General features: G+C 32.7%; 2 protein-coding genes across 2 annotated transcripts; both read left to right on the top strand.

Annotated features, from left to right (window-relative positions):
- Positions 1-8,900: 8,900 nt before the first annotated feature.
- Positions 8,901-11,836, top strand: LOC137826126 (2-oxoglutarate (2OG) and Fe(II)-dependent oxygenase superfamily protein). Its single transcript, XM_068631984.2, has 2 exons — positions 8,901-9,980; positions 11,309-11,836. The coding sequence occupies exons 1-2, from the start codon at positions 9,192-9,194 to the stop codon at positions 11,633-11,635; spliced, it is 1,116 nt and encodes a 371-aa protein (XP_068488085.2). The 5' UTR covers positions 8,901-9,191; the 3' UTR covers positions 11,636-11,836.
- Positions 11,837-19,777: 7,941 nt separating this feature from the next.
- ESK1 (trichome birefringence-like protein (DUF828)) lies at positions 19,778-23,813 on the top strand. Its single transcript, XM_068631602.1, has 5 exons — positions 19,778-21,126; positions 21,229-21,400; positions 21,959-22,164; positions 22,277-22,435; positions 23,177-23,813. The coding sequence occupies exons 1-5, from the start codon at positions 20,453-20,455 to the stop codon at positions 23,523-23,525; spliced, it is 1,560 nt and encodes a 519-aa protein (XP_068487703.1). The 5' UTR covers positions 19,778-20,452; the 3' UTR covers positions 23,526-23,813.
- Positions 23,814-23,985: the final 172 nt, after the last annotated feature.

Raw genomic sequence — 23,985 nt, 5'->3', positions numbered from 1 at the left:
AATTATTAAACTTATTCTACAAGTAGTTCTAAATTGTAAACTTTTTTTAACATTTCTAATATATACCAGTTCTATCTTCAGATGTAAGAATGTCGAGTAACCGACAAAAAGTTAAATGAAAATATTTTGCTTTTTATTTTTATGTTGATTTTGAATTTTATTTTATTTTTAGAAATATAGTTCGTTTAAAAAATAATATTACAAGTGCATTGAATTAGCTATTTTTAAAATTGTTGACACAAAGTTTAAGAAAATGAATACGATGATTTCTTGTTGATTATATGATTATATGGAACACATTCGACGATTAATTTTTGTAAGAGGGATAATTTGATTTGGTTATTATGTAAATAGAAACTTATTTAAATAAATTCTTCATATGACGGTAAGTATAGTCTTTAACTTATATAGAAATCGCATATATAATTTTTTTTCTCTCTTATTATAAATAAACATAGCATGTATAAGTGCTTATATGACGAATTCTATAATCATATTGTATATTAATACACAATACACACATAAAATATTTTTCAAAATATTTTTATTATAAGATTATGACTTGTAAATATATAAATATTAACAATATAAGGTTCAAAATTATATTTTAAAACCCTTCACACTTTCCGACACTGTATGATCATTTGCTCGTTTACGTAATATTGTCATCGCAGTTCAAACACAACAAGAATAGTATGGGTAAGCTAATGAAAAGAAATTTCATAACATATCTAATTCATGCAAAAAGAGTTCATCAAACTAATCATTTATAAACATTTCTTTAAATGTTGTCATATAAAATTTCAATATCAATTTCATCATTCATATAGACCTCACATGGATTTATTTTCAATCACAATCATTGAATTTCATTTCAATCTCACTTTGTCTTTTGGAAGACTCATTAAGTGTACTCCTACCAAAGACTAATATCTGATCCAAATATTACCAACAAATCCAAGAGAAAGGATCAAGGTAAGTTCAAACATTCAATGTTGATATTTACAGCGGGATCCAGTGTGTATGAACTTCCTCTCAACTTCTCACCACCTGATATCTTAGTCTATATGACTTAGTTATCAGTGAAACTAGAGGATCTCTGTTAAACATAAGTTTTTCATACTTAATGTCATCAAACAACAACTCATACATGATCCCAAATGTATGACATCAATTTCATACAATTCTCATCATTCATATATAATACATATCATTCAATCACATAACATTTAAAAATTCATACCATTCAAGAACTTTTCCAACATCTAAAACAATATTTAACTTTCAAACTATCAAAATATAATATTTATACATGTTCACACAACATAAAATCAAACAATTTTATCAACTAACATCCCTGGAAGAAAAATTGAAACTTGGGACCACGTACCCTCCACATTCAGATCTTCTAGCCTAGAGTATTATTATATAAAGGTGTTAATCTTTATTTTAATTTTAATTTTTCTCAATTTTAAGATAGAGAGTATTTCAATAAATAATTTTTTTACATTTCAATTACTTCAATCATATTATCTACAAATATTTTATTCAAATTTATTAAACTATTTTTTTTAAAAAAACTTAATATAATATTAGTTATGACTTTTTATGTTATTTTAAAAAATTTGGAGCTGAAAAATAATAATGTTTTATAATTAATAATCTAACATTTTATTTTTAATGGACAAGATATTTATCTATTTTATGTGATATGGTTGATCTTGTTGTAAAACAGAACCTAATATAGCAAAATAAAAACGAAAAAACAGAGTGTGTGAAACGGAAATCAGATTGTGCGTGGAAAACCCTAGTTTTTCGATTCCGTTGGAGGAGATCTCAGAAGTGCAGTAGAGACTGGAACTTACCGAGATTATCGCGCTCGTTGCCCTCTCTACATCCTGGATCGTGGCCGCACGTCTAGGGAAGGTTCACGTCCTTCACTCTCGCTGCGTTCCTTCATCTCCGCGGTCTTCCTCAATCTTTCGGCGGTTGCTCCGTTTCCGGCGGCCAATCAATGGAACGTGCCATGATAGTAGTTGTGAAGAGGCAACGGATTCTTGGATCCTCTCCTTATATAAAGAGAGCTCCACCCACTTCAGAAATGCAACTCACACTCTCACTTCTTCATCTTCTTCAAACCCTCCGTTCACCATCTTCTTCTTTCTCCATTTTCCCTTTTCAATTTCTCTCTCCTCATTATTTTATTATTATAATAATTTTGGGTTCTATTTGGGTATTACTCTTTTAAAGAGAAATTTGCTAGTTCTGATCCTCGGAAATTACCGAGAAGTTCCTGTTGTATCTTGGGGGACTTGCACAATATACCGCGGATAAGTCCTTACGGACAGTGATTACTCACGCATCGGGAAAACCAGTTTTTGTTCGTTTTAAAGCCAAATTTACTACAAACGTAAGGACTTATGGCTGAAAATACGGACAACAATAACACTGCTACGGGACCGTCAAATGTGGTTTCCGCAACGCAAACCATATTTGCGAAACCATTTCTGGATGTCTCCAAAATTGAAGTCTTCACCGGTCAGAATTTCTGACGTTGGTAGGAACGCATGTCCACCTTATTGGACATGTACGGAGTTGCTCTTGCACTTACAACTGTCAAACCCGACTCAACCACGATTGCGAAACAAGTTGACGACTGGATCCATGCAAATAAGGTATGTTGTCACACTTTACTTAGTGTGTTATCTAACGATCTGTTCGATGTTTATGCTTCTTATAAGAATGCGAAAGATATTTGGGATTCTCTTATCCTCAAATATACTGCCAAAGACATCGTCAGACAAAGGTTCGTAATTACAAACTACTACCGCTGGGAAATGATCGAAGGCAAAGACATCAAAATCCAAATAAACGAATATCACAAGCTGATTGAAGATATCAAAACTGAAAGCATAACCTTGCTGGATGAATTCGTGTCCTAACTCCTGATCGAAAAGCTCCCGCAATCTTGGACGGATTACAAACAACAATTGAAGCATAAACAGAAACAAATGTCATTATCAAATCTGATCACCCACATCATCATCGAAGACACAAACAGGAAGGAGTGCGCTGCTGCAAAGGCCAAAACTCTGTCTGCCAAAGCAAACGTGGTAGAAGAAAAAGTAGCTCCAAAAAGGTACGAGAAAAAAATTAATCATAAAAAGAAATATAACAAATTCTCTCGTCCCAGTGGAACTAACCCCACTTTCAAGAAAAAAGGTAATTGCTTTGTCTGTGGAAAGTCAGGTCATCATGCACCTCAGTGCAGACATAGGGCCAAAAACGACTATCCTCCTAAGGCAAATCTAGCCGAAGGGGAAGATAATATTGTGGCAGTCATTTCACAAGTAAACCTTGTGACAAATGTGAGCAAATGGGTGGTAGACTCTGGGGCTACCAGACACATCTGTGCAAACAGAAATGTGTTTACCTCCTACACAAGTGTGGGGGATGGAGAAGAACAAGTATATCTCGGTGACTCCAGGACAACTCCTGTCCTAGAAAAAGGAAAAGTTCTTTTGAAGTTCACATCTGGTAAAACTCTGGCTTTGAATGATGTGCTACATGTGCCATCAATTAGAGTTAATTTGGTCTTTGTGGCATTGCTAAGCAAAGTTGGGGTTAAAGTGTCATTTGAATCTGACAAGATTGTTATGAAAAAAAACAATGTTTTTGTGGGAAAGGGATATTGTGATAAAGGCCTTTTTGTATTAAACATTTCTGAAATTATGAATGAATCTAAATCTTCTGCTTATATTGTTGACTCGTATGATATATGGCATGCTAGATTAGGACATGTGAACTCTTTGTATGTTATGAAATTGCAACGACTAGGATTAATCAACATGCATGACAAACAAAATAGTAAATGTGATGTATGCTTAGAATCTAAAATAACGAAGAAAACATGTCACTTTGTAGAACGTCAAACTGAAATTCTTGGTTTAATTCATATCGACCTTGCTGATTTAAAACAAACCATGTCTAGAGGTGGTAAAAATTATTTTGTAACTTTTATAGATGAATTTTCTAGATACACCAAAGTGTATTTAATTAAACATAAGGATTAAGCTTTTGACATGTTTTTAACTTATAAAGCGGAAGTAGAAAATCAACTGAATAAGAAAATTAAAAGAATTAGATCAGATAGAGGTGGTAAATATGTTTTATTCAATGACTATTGTGTAAAAGAAGGTATTATTCATGAAGTAACCCCACCATATTCACCTGAGTCTAATGAAGTAGCTGAAAGGAAAAATAAGACTCTTAAAGAAATGATGAATGTTATGCTTATTAATTCTAATGCTCCTAATAATTTATGGGGTGAATATCTGCTTACTGCGTGTTTTTTACAAAATAGGATACCACATAGGAAAACTGGTAAAACACCCTATGAGTTGTGGAAAGGTTATCAACCTAATCTGAAATACCTAAGAGTGTGGGGGTGTTTAGCTAAAGTGATGTTATCTGATCCTAAGATAAAGAAAATAGGCTCTAAAACATCTAATTGTATGTTCTTAGGATATGCAGAACATAGTGTTGCCTATAGGTTTCTAGTTCTTAATAGTGATATAATTGAACGTAACACTATAGTAGAGACGAAAAACGATGAGTTCTTTGAACACATCTTTCCTCTAAAGAGTAGTGGTACATCTGAACAACCTATAAATAGTGTTAGTGATTCCTTGAGTGAGGATGTTAGGAGAAGTAAAAGACAGAGAAAGGAAATCTCATTTGGAGATGACTTTTATACTTATCTAGTTGAGAATGATCCAATAAGTTTTTTAGAAGCTACTAGTACTCCTGATGCTAAACATTGGGATAAGGCCATTAAAACTGAGCTTGATTCAATTAAGAAAAATAATACATGGACCTTAGTAGATCTGCCTAAAGGAGCAAAACCCATTGGTTGTAAGTGGATCTTTAAGAAGAAGTACCATCCTGATGGATCCATAGAAAAATATAAGGCAAGATTAGTTGCTAAAGGTTTTACTCAAAAGCATAACATAGATTACTTTGATACTTTTGCACCTGTTACTAGGATTTCCTCTATCCGTGTGTTGCTAGCCTTAGCATTTATCCATAAGTTAGTAATTCACCAAATGGATGTTAAAACAGCTTTTCTGAATGGTAAATTAGAAGAAGAAATTTATATGACTCAACCTGAAGGATGTGTAGTTCCAGGTCAAAAGGAAAAAGTATGCAAACTTTTAAAATCTTTGTATGGTTTGAAACAAGCACCAAAACAATGGCATGAAAAACTTGATAATGTTTTACTTTGTGAAGGTTTTTCTACCAATGATGCTGATAAATGTGTGTATTCTAGATCTGAAAATGGTGAATATGTCATTATATGTTTGTATGTGGATGACATGCTAATCTTTGGTACATGCAATGATATAGTTTTTCAAACAAAATTGTTTCTTGGATCTAAGTTTGAGATGAAAGACATGGGTGAAGCAAGTGTGATTCTAGGAGTTAAAATCATAAGGAAGGGAGATAGTATATTACTATCCCAAGAAAAATACACTGAGAAACTTCTAAAGAAGTTTGGTTACTATAACTTTAAGTTAGTGAGTACCCCTAATGATGCTAACTCTAAATTAAAGAAGAACAAAGGAGAATCTATTTCTCAAACTCAGTATGCCCAGATAATTGGGAGCTTATTGCATTTAATGAGCTTTTCTAGACCATGCAGTACGTAGATTGAGTAGATACACTCAATGTCCTAGTCAGGATCATTGGGATGCACTTGCGAGACTCATGAAATACTTGAGAGGTACAATGAATTATGCCATTGAATATAGTGGATTTCCCGCTGTGCTAGAAGGGTACAATGATGCTAACTGGATCTCTGATTCAGATGAGACAAAATCCACTAGTGGTTATGTATTTACACTTGGGGGTGGTACAGTTACATGGAGATCAGCCAGAGAAACTATTATTGCAAGATCAACAATGGAATATGAGTTTGTTGCTCTAGAAATGGCTGGTAGTGAAGCTGAGTGGTTGAAAAACTTCTTAGCAAACATTCCTTTAGGAATGAAACCAACCCCATATGTATCAATGCATTGTGATTGCCAATCAGCAATAGCTATAACTAAAAATAAAAACTACAATGGAAAGAATAGACATACAATTGAGACACAATTTGGTGAAACATTTGTTAAAGAGTGGAACGATTTCTATTGACTATGTCAAGTTAGAACGGAATCAGGCAAATCCTCTAACAAAACCCCTAGGGAGAAAATTGATTTTAGAAACATCGAGGGGAATGAGACTTAAGCCACTTGCAAACAAACAAGTGATGGAAACCCAACCTTTGTGATTGGAGATCCCATGAATAAGGTTCATATGGGTAAAAACAAGTCACTTGTTAGTTCTGCTAGCACTGATATTGATTTAAAATCAATTTTGTCCATTGCTACGGTGTGTGTGAAAGTGCTAGTTACTGCATTATCGAGAGGATAAACTTTGTGGTTAAAATTCAGAGGTAAAAGAGTTTTAACGACTTACAAAGTTTTAATGATTTTCATAGCTCTTATGGGTGGTGTATGATTTGCAGCATACACTTGATAAAATCACCTATATGAGTGTCAAGTGGGGTTGCTTGCATGAGATCTTGGCAAAATCTCTATAACACTCATGAATACTGGGCACGTGCATGGCCTAGTAGCGTAACACAGCCATAACAACAAGTAATGTGGGGGTGTATTGTGACTGATAAACCTCTAACACATACTAAGTGTCTTGGTTCATATAGCTTGCTATACCAACTACACTATGTATTAAGTTCATCAATCTAAGACTGGTTCATATAGCATGTTATACCAGCTTTGATGCATTACATCTTAGATGAACCCATAACCTTTTCTTTCTATATCTCTATGTTTTATCTTTTGCAATATGTGGGGGATAGTTGTAAAACAGAACCTAATATAGCAAAATAAAAACAAAAAAACAGAGTGTGTGAAACGGAAAGCAGATTGTGCGTGGAAAACCCTAGTTTTTCGATTCCGTTGGAGGAGATCTCGGAAGTGCAGTAGAGACTGGAACTTACTGAGATTGTCACGCTCGTTGCCCTCTCTACATCCTGGATCGTGATCGCACGTCTAAGGAAGGTTCACGTCCTTCACTCTCGCTACGTTCCTTCGTCTCCGCGGTCTTCCCCAATCTTTCAGCGGTTGCTCCGTTTCCGGCAGCCAGTCAATGGAACGTGCCACGATAGTAGTTGTGAAGAGGCAACGGATTCTTGGATCCTCTCCTTATATAAAGAGAGTTCCACCCACTTCAGAAATGCAACTCACACTCTCACTTTTTCATCTTCTTCAAACCTCCGTTCACCATCTTCTTCTTTCTCCATTTTCCCTTTTCAATTTCTCTCTCCTCATTATTTTATTATTATAATAATTTTGGGTTCTATTTGGGTATTACTCTTTTAAAGAGAAACTTGCTAGTTCTGATCCTCGAAAATTACCGGGAGGTTCCTGTTGTATCCTGGGGGACTTGCGCAATATACCGCGGATAAGTTCTTACGGACAGTGATTACTCACGCCTCGGGAAAACCAGTTTTTGTTCGTTTTAAAGCCAAATTTACTACAGATCTTAGATAGAGTTTAAAATTTTTTGATTTTACATAACATATACTACCGGATTGAGAAGCTTGAGAAAGTCGAATGACCGAGAAGATCGAAAGACTTCCTTAATTTAAACACAACCTGTAAATCTACAATTAACTGTAATTAAGTCAGATCAGTGGTAAATCATGATTAAGACATAATTGAGTCTTCTTTTGGACTCACAAACTTGTCCACGAGGGTTCATCCAAAATGTATAAATACTAGAGGAGACCCAATGCCAAAGGTAATTTTCACTCTCAACTCACCTGCACCTTGTACTCGGACTAACTTGATCGTCAGAGTATCTTTGGAGGTTTCTCACTCATATCGATAAATGGAAGAACCAACCGGAGACTACCGCGCCTAGAGACCATGAAAACTAAAAGACAAAGATAAAATGAGCAACTTTAAAATGAAGCCGAACTTGTAATTTTGAAAATCACATATGTTATTAAACAAGACGATTGAGTTTCTTCTCCATTTCCATTTTTTAAATTCGTTTCATTATAAGTGTATTCAAAATATTTCTTCTTAATTTTGTTAATTTGTTAAAATTAAAAATAATAAGTTTGATGTAAAAAATGAAAGAAAAAGATGAATAAACAAACAGGGAGGTGAGACCTTTATCCAGCTGTTGAGTCCAACTACCACCAATACATGTCCTCTGCTGCCATCAGAAAAAAACACACACAAGGCTGCCACTAACTATCTCCCCTAACCCTAAACCTGCATACCTTCTAAAGCTACCATTTTTTTATGGAATGAAGGTGCTGGTTTTAGGGTTAGACTCATCGCTTCATTCAAGATATTCTATGTCACTGTTCCTTATCTCTTGTTTATTTAACACTGACTGGTAGACACACCAAACATATTACTTTTATAAGATCATACAATGTTAGTACAAACAGCCCTGTGTTTGATAGTAGAATCATATTATAAAATATAAAACAATAAGAATTGAATTATATAAAAGTAGGAACACCCGCCCAATCTTTTTTTTTTTTCAATTTTATATCACATATTTAATTAAATCATTTATTGCACATTCTAAACTAAATTCAAGGTTTCTAGAATCCTAATATTAGAATTCTCCTAGTATATGTTTGCTCTCGCATTCCCATTATCATTATCCATTCAAGTTCATTCTAAGAGATAATTCATTATTTATAATAAAAAATAAAACATTTACAGCTGCGGAAGAGAGATACTATTAATATAATCAATAATTTTGTTGCCAATTTCCATAAGCTACATTCAGCCATAAATGCGATTAAAAGTATCCCAACCCAAATTCGCAATGGTTTCAACGAGTGCCAACGAGGACATTGTTAACTAAATTGTCTCATTTGGAAGCACCACTAGAAATAATCATTACGTTAGCAAGAAAACCTTATGAGAGTCGTGGAAAAAGGGAAATGGAGACTGCACCATCACACGTGTGAATAGTCCTTTGTTTCCCGTATTCACACGCTCCGACTCATCAAAAATAGCTCAACATATAAGAACAACAACACAGCTCCTAAATTTTTCACACTGTTCTTATATTTATTATTATTATTCTTTCACGTAATGGCGTCTTCAACTCAAGAGCAGCAACACCAACACCTACCCAACCTCTATGGAGGCGCCACCTCAGCACCGCCGCCAACCCCAGCGGCGCACCACGACAACCTCCTGTCCTCCTCTGATGCCGCCGACGCGCTCTCGCGCCTCCTCCACCGCCTCCCGCCCACGCTCTCCCTCCCCACGCGCCGCTCCTCCTCTTCCTCCTCGGCCGCCACGCGTCCCCCCTCCCTCTCCTCCCTAAAAGACATCTTCTCCTGCGTCTCGCAACTCGGTTATGCGCAACTCACAGATCACTCAGTTCCCCTCGAACTCGCCAACGTGGCCGAGGAGGAAGCGCTCGCCCTCTTCGACCTCCCTCGTGATCAGAAGGAGTCTCTCATCCCTGAAAGCTGGCCTCTAGGCTACGGCCGAGGCGACGAAGACGACGACGACGGACTCGGCGAGTCATTCCGCTTCGACTCAGCGTGCTCCACTGAGTCGAGCGAGTTCAGTCTAGTCTCTCTGCGCGAGTTCGCACGCGCACTGGAGAACCTGGGGCTGAAGATCGTTGATGAGTTAACTAATGCCTTGGGGTGCGAGAACCAGCTAGGGGATGACCCGACCCGCTTACGTTCTCTTCTATGGATTTCGGAGTCTGTGCCCGGAAACAAATCGGGTGGGTTTTACCCGTTTATAATCGGACTACAGTACCAGATTAGGAATGAGAAGTACTCGATGCTGTCGGATTCGGGATGGGTTTCTGTGCTGCCACACGTGGAGTCGATTTTGGTCACTGTTGGTGATATTGCTCAGGTAAATTAATTATTTTTAGGTTATGTTTTTTAATTAATTAATAAATCTTTTTGTTTGCTTTATAGTTTGGACATTTGTTAATTATGTTCTGTTATTTTCTTGCTTTTAAAATATTCTATTTATTTTTTGTTTCTCCTACTTAGTGCGGTTTGGGGGAAAAGCTCATATGTGAGATTGTCAGTTTGTCACGTAATCATGTTGGTTATAGTTTAAAGTTATTTTTGTGAGCTGTAATTACCCTACTGTCCCTGTAGTGCATGCATTATTTGATCTTGAAACTTCCCTAATTTGAAGTTTGAACAAGGCTTGAAAAGACTAACTCAACTAATAACGTTTTACTTCAACCATGCGATTCCAGCTAATGAGACAGCATTTTAGTTATTTGACATGTCTTTTCCTTTTCTTAAGGTTTAATTATTAATTAATTTAATTAATATACGTGTTTGTACTTCACCAGAGTTACACTCCTCTGTTTCTTGACAGATTTATATCACCAAATTGATTTTCTAGCAATTCTGCAAAGGCTAAAGCTAACACTATACTAATAACATATTAAAATGCATTAATTTTGCTTGTTTAAAGACAAAAAAATTGTGATTTTTATATATAAAGTCAAAACAGTAAAGTACAAACAAATTAATATTGGTCAGTCACTTTTGTTTTTGAAAGTGACTCTTCTTTTAGTTGTTGGGTCATACGAAACGAGATAAATAAATGTTATTTGGGCGATGCCATTCTACATTATTTTGTATTTTTAAGAATGATATAATGAAGTTGTAATTAAAATAATTTTATTACCGTAAATAACCATTATTCTTTTCAGTGGTAAATTTTATCATAGAAATCCTGATTTTGATCCAGCAGATAATTTATGTTGGTCGGGCCCCTTGTTTATACCCAGGCTGGTCATAATGAAGTCTGATTAGCAATGTTCCTGTGTCGGTTTCTGTTCTTTTCTTCATTTTTCATTGGGATGTGTCCTAAAGTAGAAAAATCATCGATTCAGCTCAGAAAAAGTGGACGATGCAAAACCCTCAAATCTCAGATGCTAAATGCATGAGGAAACCCATCTCCTCCACTACAGAAAAGTAAAGAGAGAAAAAACATGGTGTCCCTCAAGTGTTTTTGTGTCTTTATCTTCTTAATACTTGGTTTTGCATTCCTTAAAAGGTTTACAAGATTCGTTGTTAATACAATTTTCTATCATGTACTGTTAAATATTATTATTTTTTGTTTAATTTTGAGAGCTCAAATACCACTCCTAAGGGGTGATGATGCATTGATAAAGTGGGTTACTATATATGAATTCAAGCAATTTTATTGTGTAGGTGTGGAGCAATGGGAAGTTGAAGAAAGTTAGAGGCAGACCAGTGGCAACAGTGGGAGAAGAAAAAGGCTCACGCTGCATAACAATGTCATTGCTAATAACTCTTCCGACAGAAAGCAGAGTGGCTCCGCTTCTTCCCAAGGCAACCCTTGGAAGCAACAATAATGAGGAAAAAGAAGAAGTTGAAGAGGAAAATAATTGTGGTGATGAAGAAGAAGAAGAGAGGGTGTTCAACTCTTTTGATTTTGAGGACTACGCTTGGAGGGTCTACCACGAACTCATCATTTTCAAAGATCCATTGGATAGGTACCGTGTTGTTAGAAGTTGAAGATGAAGCTCATAATAATACTGTTATTTGTTCTTCTCAGCCATCTGTTTTGGTGAGATTCATTAATTTGATATGTGTTAGTGATGTTGGTTGAGTAAGGGTTGAATTTTAGATGGGTGAAAGGGAAAAATGTGAGGACTACAACAATAATGAGATGTATATGCTTCATTTATTTATTGGATTGATTCTGAAGTTAGAGAAGTGTGTCACTATTTTTTTACTTTAGCTTTCAATCTATAATGGAATATGTGTCAGTTACTCCAAGGACTGGGGTCCAATTCTGCCATCACAATACAGTGCCTTCAATTATATCTTTCACTCAAGTATTATTAATTAAACATTCAATATCCTATGGAATATCCATCTGTCTATGAAGAACAAAAAAATAGTGACGATAAAAAAACTTTAAATATATTTTTGTTTACTCAACTTAAATTATTTTCTAAAATAATCAATATTTTTCAACAAAACATTTTTATTTGAGTTCAACTTTCTCGCATTATCAACGTAATTTTTTTTTATACTGTTAACTGATTAATCTTATCTTAAATATAAACGTACTCTCGACTAGATAATTAGGCCGAGGCCGAAATGATTAAATGGTAATCGTTTCACTCAAATTTAGGGTAAGTATATTGTTGAATAGTCGAGTATACTCATATGGTCGAATGGTAATAATCTCACTCGAGTTTGGAGACAAGTGTACTGTCGAGTAGGCCAACATGGCTGAATGGTAATCGCTCCGTTCGAGTCTAGGACAAGTGTATTGTCGACTAGCTTAGTAGGTTGACATGGTCGAATGGTACTCAACTCGAGTTTGGGAGCAAGTGTACTGTCTACTAGTCGAGTAGGCCAACATGACCGAATGGTAATCGCTTTGCTCGAGCCTGGGGCAAGTGTATTGTCGATTAGACAAGTAGGCCGACATGATCAAATGACTGAGAAGGCCGACAAACTCTCTTAATCCAAACACAACCCATAAATCCACAATTAACCGTAATTAAGCCAGTTTAGTGGTAATACATGATTAGACCCTTTTTTAAACCCACAAGTAGGTCCATGACAGCTGAGATCCATTCAAAAGGTATAAATACCAGAGGAGACTAAACGTCAAAAGTAATTTTTTACTCCCTACTCACTTCGCATGTACCCCATTCGGCTCGGAGGACTGGAGAGCCGTGGACAACTTGGACTTAAAAAGTTACTTACCTTGTAAGAACAATAAATTTTCAAAATAATCCTAATAAAATTATAATCTACCATAGAATGACAATGTATTTTTTACACCAGTGGCGCATTTCAGTTGAATTCTGAAAAGCTAGTGTATTGTACTTATAATTTGTTTAGGTAAAGATTTAGGGCTTTTGCTTTATGCACCGTACTACTAACAAGAAAAAGACTAAAATACCTTCTATCACTGCACCACACAACTGTTGTTGACACTATTGCCGCTGCTGCTCCTGTTTTTGGTACATCATCACCTTGCTGCAGAAAAAGAGAGAAAACACATTGCAAAAACAGTTTATTCTAAAAAATTCAATCTTATAAATTCATTCTAAAATGTATAATATACGTTCCAAAAAACTTGTTATGAAATATATTTCATGAGTTTTGAAAATTATATTCTGAAAATCGTTTCTTCTTTTGAAATATATTTCATGAATTTTAAAAATTAATTTTGAAAATCCGTTCCAGAAATCTGGAAATTTCAAAAATTCAGTTTCAGAAGTTTTGGAAAACGTGTTCCGAAAAATTTCCTTAACAGGTAATCTAGAAGCACTTTAAAAATTATAAAAAAAAAACATTTAAAAAAGTATAGGGTTGCACCAAGAAATTTTGTAAGGTGCAGGATGAAGAAACCAAGATCTAAAACTGAAAATGAAAATGAGGATTGATTTTTAGACCCCATGATTTTCTCCTGCACCCGCTAAATGTTAAAATTCTTACTTTGTCCTTGTTAGAAAGAAATGCAATTTGAAATGCACAAGATTAATTTTGTCTTTTTACCAACTCAACCGATGTTAATGAAAACCATATAAGTGCAAAAACGTAACTACAAATTGCACCCCGTACTATATTCCTCAGTTGTTTTGGAAAGTTTGTTTAGAAATTCCATTTCCAAAAAACTCGTTCCAAAACTTATTTAGTGTGTTTTTGAAAAACCTATTCCAAAAAAATTCATTCTAAAAGATATCATATGTTTTAAGATATCATATGTTTTAAACTTTTTATTCTATAAAGTTCAATAAAAAACCAAAAATGTATTTCATGTGTTATAGAAAAATTTATTTGGAAAATCCTGTTTCAGAAATTCTGATATAAAAATTCTGTGGCAAATTCTACATGCATCTCCATACTTTTTAATATTCCTCTGAATATAGTGGGAGTATGTCACTTTCTTCATTTTCAAGTGGTGATGATTATTTGTACCGGATAAACATTGGTGATTGACATAAATTTAATGGTGTTTTTACTAGTGCTGGTTTATTTTTTTTTCAATTTTTTGAAAGTTACAAAATCCACAAATAAAACCAATAAGGTGAAAAAATGGAGTACAAAATTAAAAAAAAAAAATTATCCCGCACTCCCTTCCAGCGACATATCTCTTTTCCAGCCGCAACACTTTCATTCTTTTTCGGTCGCACTATTTGAGAGAGTAGTTCCATCATTTGAGTGTGTGTGAGAGGGTTGATTAGTTGTATTTGACATTACCACAACTGAAAGGAAGGTGTAACAGAGATTATTTAAAAATATGAAATTACACATCATTTAGGTTATTTAAATTTTTTAAAAGGGAGGTGGAGTGAGAATTTGCCAAATCATAGAAATCATATCTTGGAAATTCTAAAAAGATTTCTAGAAAGTCATTTTTATAAAAAGTAAAGTGGACATTTTAAAGTTATGGGGGTGCACTTGGAAATTATAGGGTGCTGGAAGAAAAGCCCAGAATAGTATGAATAACTAAGAAAGAAAGAAGAAAAGAAAAAAGTAGTGGTGAGCATGGAAGATGAGTGATCCTTGGGGTTGGACCACAATGATTTTGTGTTTTTTATTAGTGGTGTTTTCCGTTACATTATTTATTTTGCCATGTTAGTTAGAATTAGGTGATGATCTTCCACATACTTATGTAGGAGTCGTTAATGGTTTTAGTTTGCTTTGACACAATGATGTTGCCGTTTAGCTAATATGATGTATACATCTCAAACTTAATCAGATGTTTAGCTTTGATGCTTTTGGAAGTTTCTCTTATAATCTCCTTCTAGTTTATATATATCTTTCTCTTGCAAATAACTTAATCATCACCACACCAATTTGATAGGGAAAAATTAACACTTCACTCTAATTACGTCTTAAATTAAATTAGAAGATGATAAATACTTAGATGTGAGAATGAAGCTTCTTTTATTGTTTTCATTATTGTTATATTTTTTTAATTACTATTTACTACATTACTTAGTGCATAACTTTGATAAATGTATTGTTTATATATTTTTATACTCATATTATTTTATTATCATATTCATTCTTAATTTATTTTATTGGTCGACTATAAATAAAAATATTTTGTAGTATATAAGTGGGTGTAAACCTCATATTATGAATCGATTTTGTAAGGTTGAGTTAAATGTAAAGTCACTTTTGAATTGAACTACCCATAAATATATAGTCACATGCACGAGTTGGAATGTCTCGACGTTAGGAATGTTGAAGATCTTATATCGATTAGAAATCAAAACATTTCATAAATTAAGTTTAAAGTTTGTTTCTTATTATCTTTCATCCTCAAATGAAATCATAGTATAGTATTAATTTTGCATCTTAATAAACATTGCACCCACCAAAATAAAATTGCTTATTCCTCTATCTTTCCCCAAAGAACATAGTTTACACTTCAATTGTAAATTGTAAGTAGAGGACAACTATATATCTAGGACAAAACATTGATTTTAAATAATAAGTTATAGTTTTCGCATTTTTTTTAACTCTTCAACTACATTTTTTTATTTTTCATTTCTCCTCTCTTATTTTATGTAGGCGTGACAATGCGGGTTGGTCTCTCCCGCATAGGTCCGTCTCACGTTTAGCTCGTCTCGCACAAGGAGTGTGGGCTCAATTTACTGATCTGTCCCACATAAGAGTTAGCCCGCGAGCCTGTGGACCAGCCCAAATAATGAAAATATTTTTTTTAAAATTAAAATTTAATTATAAAAAAATATTTTTGCTGTTAAAAAATTAAAATTTCTTGCTTATTTTAATTCATTCAATTAAGATAAAAGAAATATAAAGACATTCAAGTAGGAGAGCTGTTAGAAGGCTTGATTAAAAATAATTAAAGTTTTACTTTACATATATTTTTCTCCTCCTATATGTATGTAAATGTATGAGAGTATCTTATCAAAAAGTTTTGTTACAAAATATTTTAAGGAAATCTCTTTTTTATATTATTTTTTTATGAACAAGTTCTAAATGTAAAACTTTACTTAAAATTAAATTCATTCTTCTTTTTAATATTAATTTCTTTAGATGATTAAAATAAAAATACTCTTTTTTGGTACATTAAATTTAATATTTTTTTTAAATAAAATAAAAGTTACACTACAATAATAATGTGTGGGTGAGATATGATTTTTTTTAAAAAATTAATTATTATTATTTTTATTTATACAAGTCAGCAGATCTAAACGGGTCAGCAAACTGTGAATTATGCAGAACGGGTCTAAACGGATCAGCGAACTAGATTAGTGAGTCCATGTTACATTTTTAGTGGAGCATGGATCGAACTTATTTTCACCCTAATTTTGTGGATTTTGTTTAAAATATACATAGACTTATAAGTATGAAATTTTTCAATAAATAAAAATTTCAAAAGCTTGAACAGGGCATTGGTGACAAATTTTGACAAAATTGTCGTACCGTTATAATGGAAGTTAGCAGCAGAAGAATAAATTTGACACGGAATTGGAGAAGAACAAATTAATCTACACTAAATACTATTTTTTAAGAGCTACTTGAAATTTTAATTAAAGTTGGAGACAATGTTGTCTTTAAAATATTAATATATTTTGGGGTGTTGTGAAAGGATGCAATATATTTGTTGCATGGGAAAAATGGAGGTAAGCATTGGGTCAATCTTCATTAAAGTAAGTAATAGAAAGTTCACAAAATCTAGATGGCTAAGAATATTCAATACATTTATTATATTTTAATTATTTATAAATAAGTTCATAAGAGTTTCTACATATTTAACGTAATAAATGCTCTTTTTTAATTAAACTTCTATTATTTTTTTTCTTATATTCAATCACCCAGTTGACACCCCCTGCACAGAATAAATAAAGACCGAACCAAATACTATTCACGTGTTTATTTTTTTTTCTTGGGCAAACCGAAATTTAACTATTTTTTTATTCTTTTCAGTTTTAAAAACGTTTAATTGGGAGAATTTAAAATTAAAATAATAACTTCACCTTTCGTGTTTATTTTGTTAACAAATATTTTAAAAATTGATAAACTAAATTGTGTTTTGATGTAAAAAATGAGAGTATTGAAAAAAATCTATATTTCCTTTTATTTTTCATTTAATGTGATTAAAAATGGTTAATATAGTTATTTTTTTATAAAAATTAATTAAATAAATAGTTTTTAATAATTGTAAAATATGAATAATGCTAGGACAAATTAAGATAAAATAATGTTTATCATTTAAGATAATAAATTATTGTGTAAATATTTTAAAAATAATATTGTATAATTTGGTGGGTATGAGATGCAGCTAGACTGGAGGGTCGGTTACTTCAGCTATTTTCTTTTTATTATCGAACAAATAAAGTTGTTTTTTTCTTATTACATTACATATATTATTATTATTATTATTGTGGGGGAGTGTTTGTGAATTATTCATTAGTCCAAATATTCTTAGCTATTTTATAAATTAATTATGTATATTTTTATTAAAAAATATAATCCTTTTGAAAATTATCAAGTTGGATAGCATTGATTATGCTAAAATAATTATTTTGAGACGATAAATTATAACAATTAATATAATTATATACATATATATAATTGATTATCTTAATCATAATTATAAATAAGATAATCAATAATTTTAAAATCTAATTAATTATTTTATTGATGTTTAAAACACTGTTTGCACATATAATTTATTATTGATTGAAATAATCAATCATTTGGTTATTTTTTTTATAATTTTCAGAATTCTTAAAAACAAAAACTCCAAGATGTAAAGTGATAGATTGTTAAGTATATTCTTTTCTAAAGAATATCTTGTTAATTGAAGATTACACCTGATAAGTGTAGTTGTGTATCAGGATTTTACACTTGTGCATTTTGTAACTTTGTTTTTGAGAATAGTATAACACTAAAAATTAAGTTTGGCTTATAAAAACTTTGGTTAAATAGTTTGTTCTAGTTCTATTATTATGGTGATTTTGTTAAAAATTTTAACTATTTTGAGTAGTTTGAATTTTTTTTAACGAGTCAATGTATTCTTTTCTATTAATTTAATTGTGACGATGTTACTATGATATATATACATGTCTTTTGTTTCTACACGTGATTTCTGACAATAAATTAAATAAGATTAAATTTAAAATGTTCAAAATAGTATAATAATAATAAAAAAATTTGGTTAACCACTTTTTTCTGGAATGTTTTTTTCTTCTTTGTCTTATTTTTTATTTATTTTATTCATTAAGTAATTAAAAAAAATATTTTTAGAAGTATATTAGTTAATAGATTTTTTTACATCCTCTTAAATGATGTCACCTTTTAATTTGGTCTAATGCAAATCTAACTTGAAAAGTGTACCATTTATTTTTTCAACATGTTTGGATTGTGGCACATGAATGGTTTGTTATAATGTGGTGAATTAAGATCTCACATTTATCCAAACAACTCACTTAGGAAGGGCACACAATTGAGGATGAAAATGTTGTTCACAATCACACAATTATTTATGCAATGTTTATTAAAAAATAAATTTATTCCTCATTATTTTCATTGATTATTCATAATATCAACAACATAAATAACTTATACTACTAAATTAAATAAACCAAAAAGATTTCACTAACGAAAATCAATTTATAAAAACATATATACTGTTGTACTGTAACGAAAAAATGATATGCCTGAAGCATTTAAATTTTTTAAAATAATAAACTCTTACATGGAATATATACAGTAATATTTTCTTTTTACCTTCTTCAATTTTTAAAATACAAAATTAATTTTATTAATTATTTATTTATTATTTTGTTACTTTATTAGTTTACCAATTTATTATTTTGTTAGTTTATTAATTTAATGTATTGGTTTAATAATGTATTAATACATTAATTTATTATTATTTTATTCTTATATTATTTTATTAATTATTACTTTATTAATGCTTTTTAACTCATTATTTTGATAAATTCAGATTATTAATTTATTAGTTCATTATTAATTTATTAGTTATTATCTTATTAATTTATAAATTTATTAGTTTGTTATTGATTGCTTTCTTTGTGCCTTAATTTATTAGTGCATTAATTTATTCTTCTATTAGTTTATTGATTTATTAGCTTATTATTTTATTAGTGTATTAATTAAGCATGGAATATAATATTTATAATGTGAATTTTCATTTTAGAAATACATATTAATCTTAATTCTTTTTAAATTATTAAATAAAAAAACCAAAACATTTGTTTTAAATAGAAAAATAGTGGTAGTCAGTGAGGGAATTTTGTATAAAAATCATTTAACTAAAAATCTTAAAATTAAAACACAACTTTAATTTTAATCACGAACAAAAACTATGTATCCCACAACTTCTTCATTTAGAATCATAATAAATAAAAAAAAATTATAATTCTAATACAACTTCTTTGTTTAAAGTCATAGTTGATAATAACAAATGTAACTTACATTTACGTTTAAAAGCAGTCATAAATCGATACACATACACGATCCATGTTATGCTTATTTCCCTCTATCCTCTGTTTGAAAGAAATTTCTCTTGTTCATTATGAAATGAAATATAATAAATAATATAGAGAAAATAAAGGTAACATTATTGTTTGTTTATTATATATTATCTGTCATGTTAAATTTGAAAGTTTTGATGGGAACCTTAGAAATTATGCAGCAAGTAACATTTTTAGATTAGTTGACTTAAGATTTGTTGAATCTACACTCTATCCTTGGAGTGGGGTTCTGAACTCAACTCAACACAACACAACACAACACAACACAACTCTCTCTCTCACCATCAATTAAAGTTACCTTAAAACCTGAAGAGTGAAAACTGAAAGACAGCAACATTGTGTCCACCAAAGCTCCAAAAACCACCATCCTTTGCTATACAGACTGTGACTGCTACCAACTTTGAAGCTGCCTTTGAGATCACTCCTCTCAATCCCCTCCTTTCACGTATTCTCCTAAACACAAGAACAACCACTTCCATCTTCAAACTCAACCACATGAAAGCTTTATAAAAAAAACTCAACCAAAACTACAACAACAATAAAATAAAGTAAAGTACTTATACACATATTAAAAAAAATATGTAGATAGCTCCTAGCTTGAGAATTGTGAAAGACAACTTTCCCTCCACCAATAACCACTTCTATATCCTTCAAAGACAAGACCATTTCACCAAACCTTAATTAAACGAACAAACCCAACCTAATACCAGAATTTCAATGTCTCTCCTTGCTCCTATCCCTATATTTCTACCTCTCTTTGCTTCTTCTTTCTTCAGAGATTATTGTTGTTTTTCTGATATCACTTCTTTCTTCCGTCTCCCCCATGCAGCCTCTTCGAAGAAAAACTCCTCTATTCACCTCAGAAACGGGGGCGATGAAGGGCCGCAAGAGCAACAACCTCTCCATTTTCGTGGTGGTGTTCTCCATATTCCTCTTTGGTCTCTTCATGTACAGTGAGGACGTTAAGTCTATTGCTGAGTTCCCATTTTCGAGTCACAAAGCGCATGAAACACAAGAAGGAGTACGGAAAGAGGTTGATTCTGTTCAAGGGGGGACAAGAAAGGACGTGGAAGAGAGTGGTGTTGCTCAAAGGGAGGCTGAGAAGGATGTGGAAGACACTGTCGCAGTCACGGTTTCCAAGAGTTCAAGGGCGCAACTAGAGAAGAGTGGCGGTGAGGATGAAGATTCTGATGAGGCACAAGAGCGTGTTGATTTGAAAACTGCTGTGGAGAAAGAGAAGAAGATTGAACTGCCACGTGCGGAGGAAGAGGAAGAAGTGGAAGAAGAAGAGGAAGAGGAAGAAGAGAAAGTTGAGTTGCCTCCAGAAGATTGTGACTTGTACACTGGGGAGTGGGTTTTGGATAACGAGACACACCCTTTGTATAAAGAAGATCAGTGTGAGTTTCTCACTTCGCAAGTGACATGCATGAAGAATGGACGACCTGATTCTTTGTACCAGAACTGGAAATGGAAGCCGAGAGATTGTTCTCTGCCAAAGTATGAATTTATGTTCTTTTAGTTTCCGTTTTTTGTTCTCAGTTTTTGTCTTTTTCTTTTGCAGTGTTCTTATATTGGTTGCGTTTTTATGAACTTGATAAGGTTCAAACCGAAGCTTTTGTTTGAGAAGATCAGAGGAAAGAGGCTTATGTTTGTTGGAGATTCACTGAATAGGAACCAGTGGGAATCAATGGTTTGTATGGTCAATTCTGCGGTTCCTTCACATAACAAGACCTGGTACAAGACTGGTTCTCTTGCTATCTTCAAAATCGAGGTTTGTAATTCAGTTTCTCCTTTTCTCCTGTTCTTGAAGTAAGACTATAAAGAAAGACATTATATTATGGGAATGAAAGATGAGTTTCTACATCAACTCTTTCTTTGAGAAAAACAAGGAAAAAAATTGAATTTATCGAAAAAGTTTAATTTCATTTGTTTTAGTTTCTCTTTCCTATAATGACCTTCTAGAAAAACTCCTATAAACATGCTTTGTATAAAAGATGTTGTTTGAGTGAATTTTTATTTCAGGTGAGTTTTCCAATGAAGAAGTTAAAAATACTCAGTTAGATATAAAACATGAGAATTTATTGAGATTATAGTGATCCAAGATTTCAGCCCCATTTGATGTATTGGAATCATTTTGTGCATGAGTGTGGTGGGGCCCTGAATTTGATATGAAATTTTTTAAGTTCCAAGCTACCTACTTCTTTGGCCTTTGTGTGAAAGTTCTTGTTTTCGGATTGTGGCTATCTCTTGGTAGTTAAGAAAGCACACATTTTGTCGGGAATATTGAATTAACATGGCTTAGAAAGCACACATTGTTATGTTTGTGTAGGAGCCAGAGCATGTTACCACTGTGGAATTCTATTGGGCACCATTCCTTGTAGAGTCAAATTCAGATGATCCAAAAATGCACAGCATATTGAACCGTATAATCATGCCTGAATCGATCCAAAAGCATGGAGTGAATTGGAAGGATGCTGACTACTTGATCTTCAACACCTACATTTGGTGGATGAACACTTTCACAATGAAAGTCTTGTAAGCACACATCATAACTCACTCTATCCCATTAATTTTTTTTCCCTTTCTTTGAGGTTTCGTAATTTTCAAGGAAATTCTTGGGTTTGAGTATTCTTGTGTGATGCAACAGACGAGGGTCATTTGATGAAGGGTCCACGGAGTACGATGAAGTTCCTCGGCCAATAGCATATGAGAGAGTCCTCAAGACATGGTCAAAATGGGTAGATGACAACATTGACCCAAACAGAACCAAAGTTTTCTTCAGCAGCACGTCCCCTCTGCATATAAAGTAATTAATCACCGCATCTTAACTTTATGCTTTTTCATATTTAAATTTGAAGAATCAACTTGCATTCATTTCATAATATGAAACAGTGATGTAGACGCAATATGTAATATAGAATTATGGATAAAGACATGCAGGCACAAGAAAATCGAAGTCTCTCTCTGTCACTAAGTGTTGAGTCATATCCAATAAAAAAAACTCTATAAGCATCTTTCAGTGATACAAACGAATATTATTTTTTTAACATACACTATTTCTCTTCTTTTTAACATCTTTTTTCACCTGTTAATGAGGTGAAAATGATCTAGGAACACCACATGATATAACACATATTATTCACCAGTAGTATAGTTTTGAAATGTTTGGCTTTTCATATTTGGTAACTTGGACCATCATTTTGTTGCTTTGAAAAAACTAATCTACTAATCCATTCCTATGAGTTGTTGACACCATTTAGTACCAAACGGTTTAACCCACTTGCAATTTTCCATCAACTGTTAATCAATGAAACTTAGAGTACACAACAACATATTTGTTATGCCATTGGGTAGGACAATCTCCAGTGTAAACCATTTAACATGATTGGTGTCTTAACTTTTGATAGTTTAGTGTTGGTGGTGACTCGCTACCACATTTTTCCTTTTTTACAAAGTTTAAAGTTACCATGTGCACCTCATAAACTAAGAATATAGTTTTTAAAGACACTTTGGATTGAAATATAAATTTAACCATGTGATTATGTAGGCCTGAGAACTGGAACAACCCAGATGGAATAAAATGTGCTAAAGAAACCACTCCTGTTGTGAACATGTCAACCCCATTGAATGTGGGCACAGATCGTCGACTTTTTGCAATTGCCAACAATGTGACCGAATCAATGAAGGTGCCAGTGTACTTCATTAACATCACCACTTTATCAGAGCTGAGAAAAGATGCGCACACTTCTGTTTACACCATACGCCAAGGCAAAATGCTAACTCCGGAACAGCAAGCTGATCCAACTAATTATGCAGATTGCATCCATTGGTGTTTGCCGGGATTACCTGACACTTGGAATGAGTTCCTCTATGCACGGATCATCTCTCAATCTTGACCTACACCAAAGATATATTCACACCTGCTTTTATTTCCTTTTCACTATTTCCATAATTGTTATTATTTCTCCTTTTTCCCTTGAATGCCTCACATTTGTTTCAGTTTTTGTAATTTTTAGTCACCTTTTTTCGACATTTTTTCTTTTTAGGAATTGGGCATTTTTACCTCCTTTTGTTACTCTGTTTCTTTCTTAAGCCAATTTAGCCATGTATGGAAACACAGCAAGATCCTTAAATGTACAATGAACCCTTGAATGAAGAGAAAATAAAACAGAAAGTTTAGTTTATTTTCTTACAATAATTTTCAGTTTCTAAATAGTTTTTTTTTTGTCAATTTATACATAATTATATACTATGATACTACGTCCGTACATGTTTGAAAATATGATAACTTCGATTAGAGAATAAATTTTATACTTCAGAAAATGCATCTAATTTTGACTCAAATAAACCGAGGCC

This window comes from Phaseolus vulgaris, chromosome 8 (genome assembly GCF_051622355.1).
Source record: "Phaseolus vulgaris cultivar YP4 chromosome 8, ASM5162235v1, whole genome shotgun sequence".
In the NCBI taxonomy this organism is placed as follows: domain Eukaryota; kingdom Viridiplantae; phylum Streptophyta; class Magnoliopsida; order Fabales; family Fabaceae; genus Phaseolus; species Phaseolus vulgaris.
Note: the sequence above shows the minus strand (reverse complement) of the source record. Positions and strands in the feature narration are given on the sequence as shown.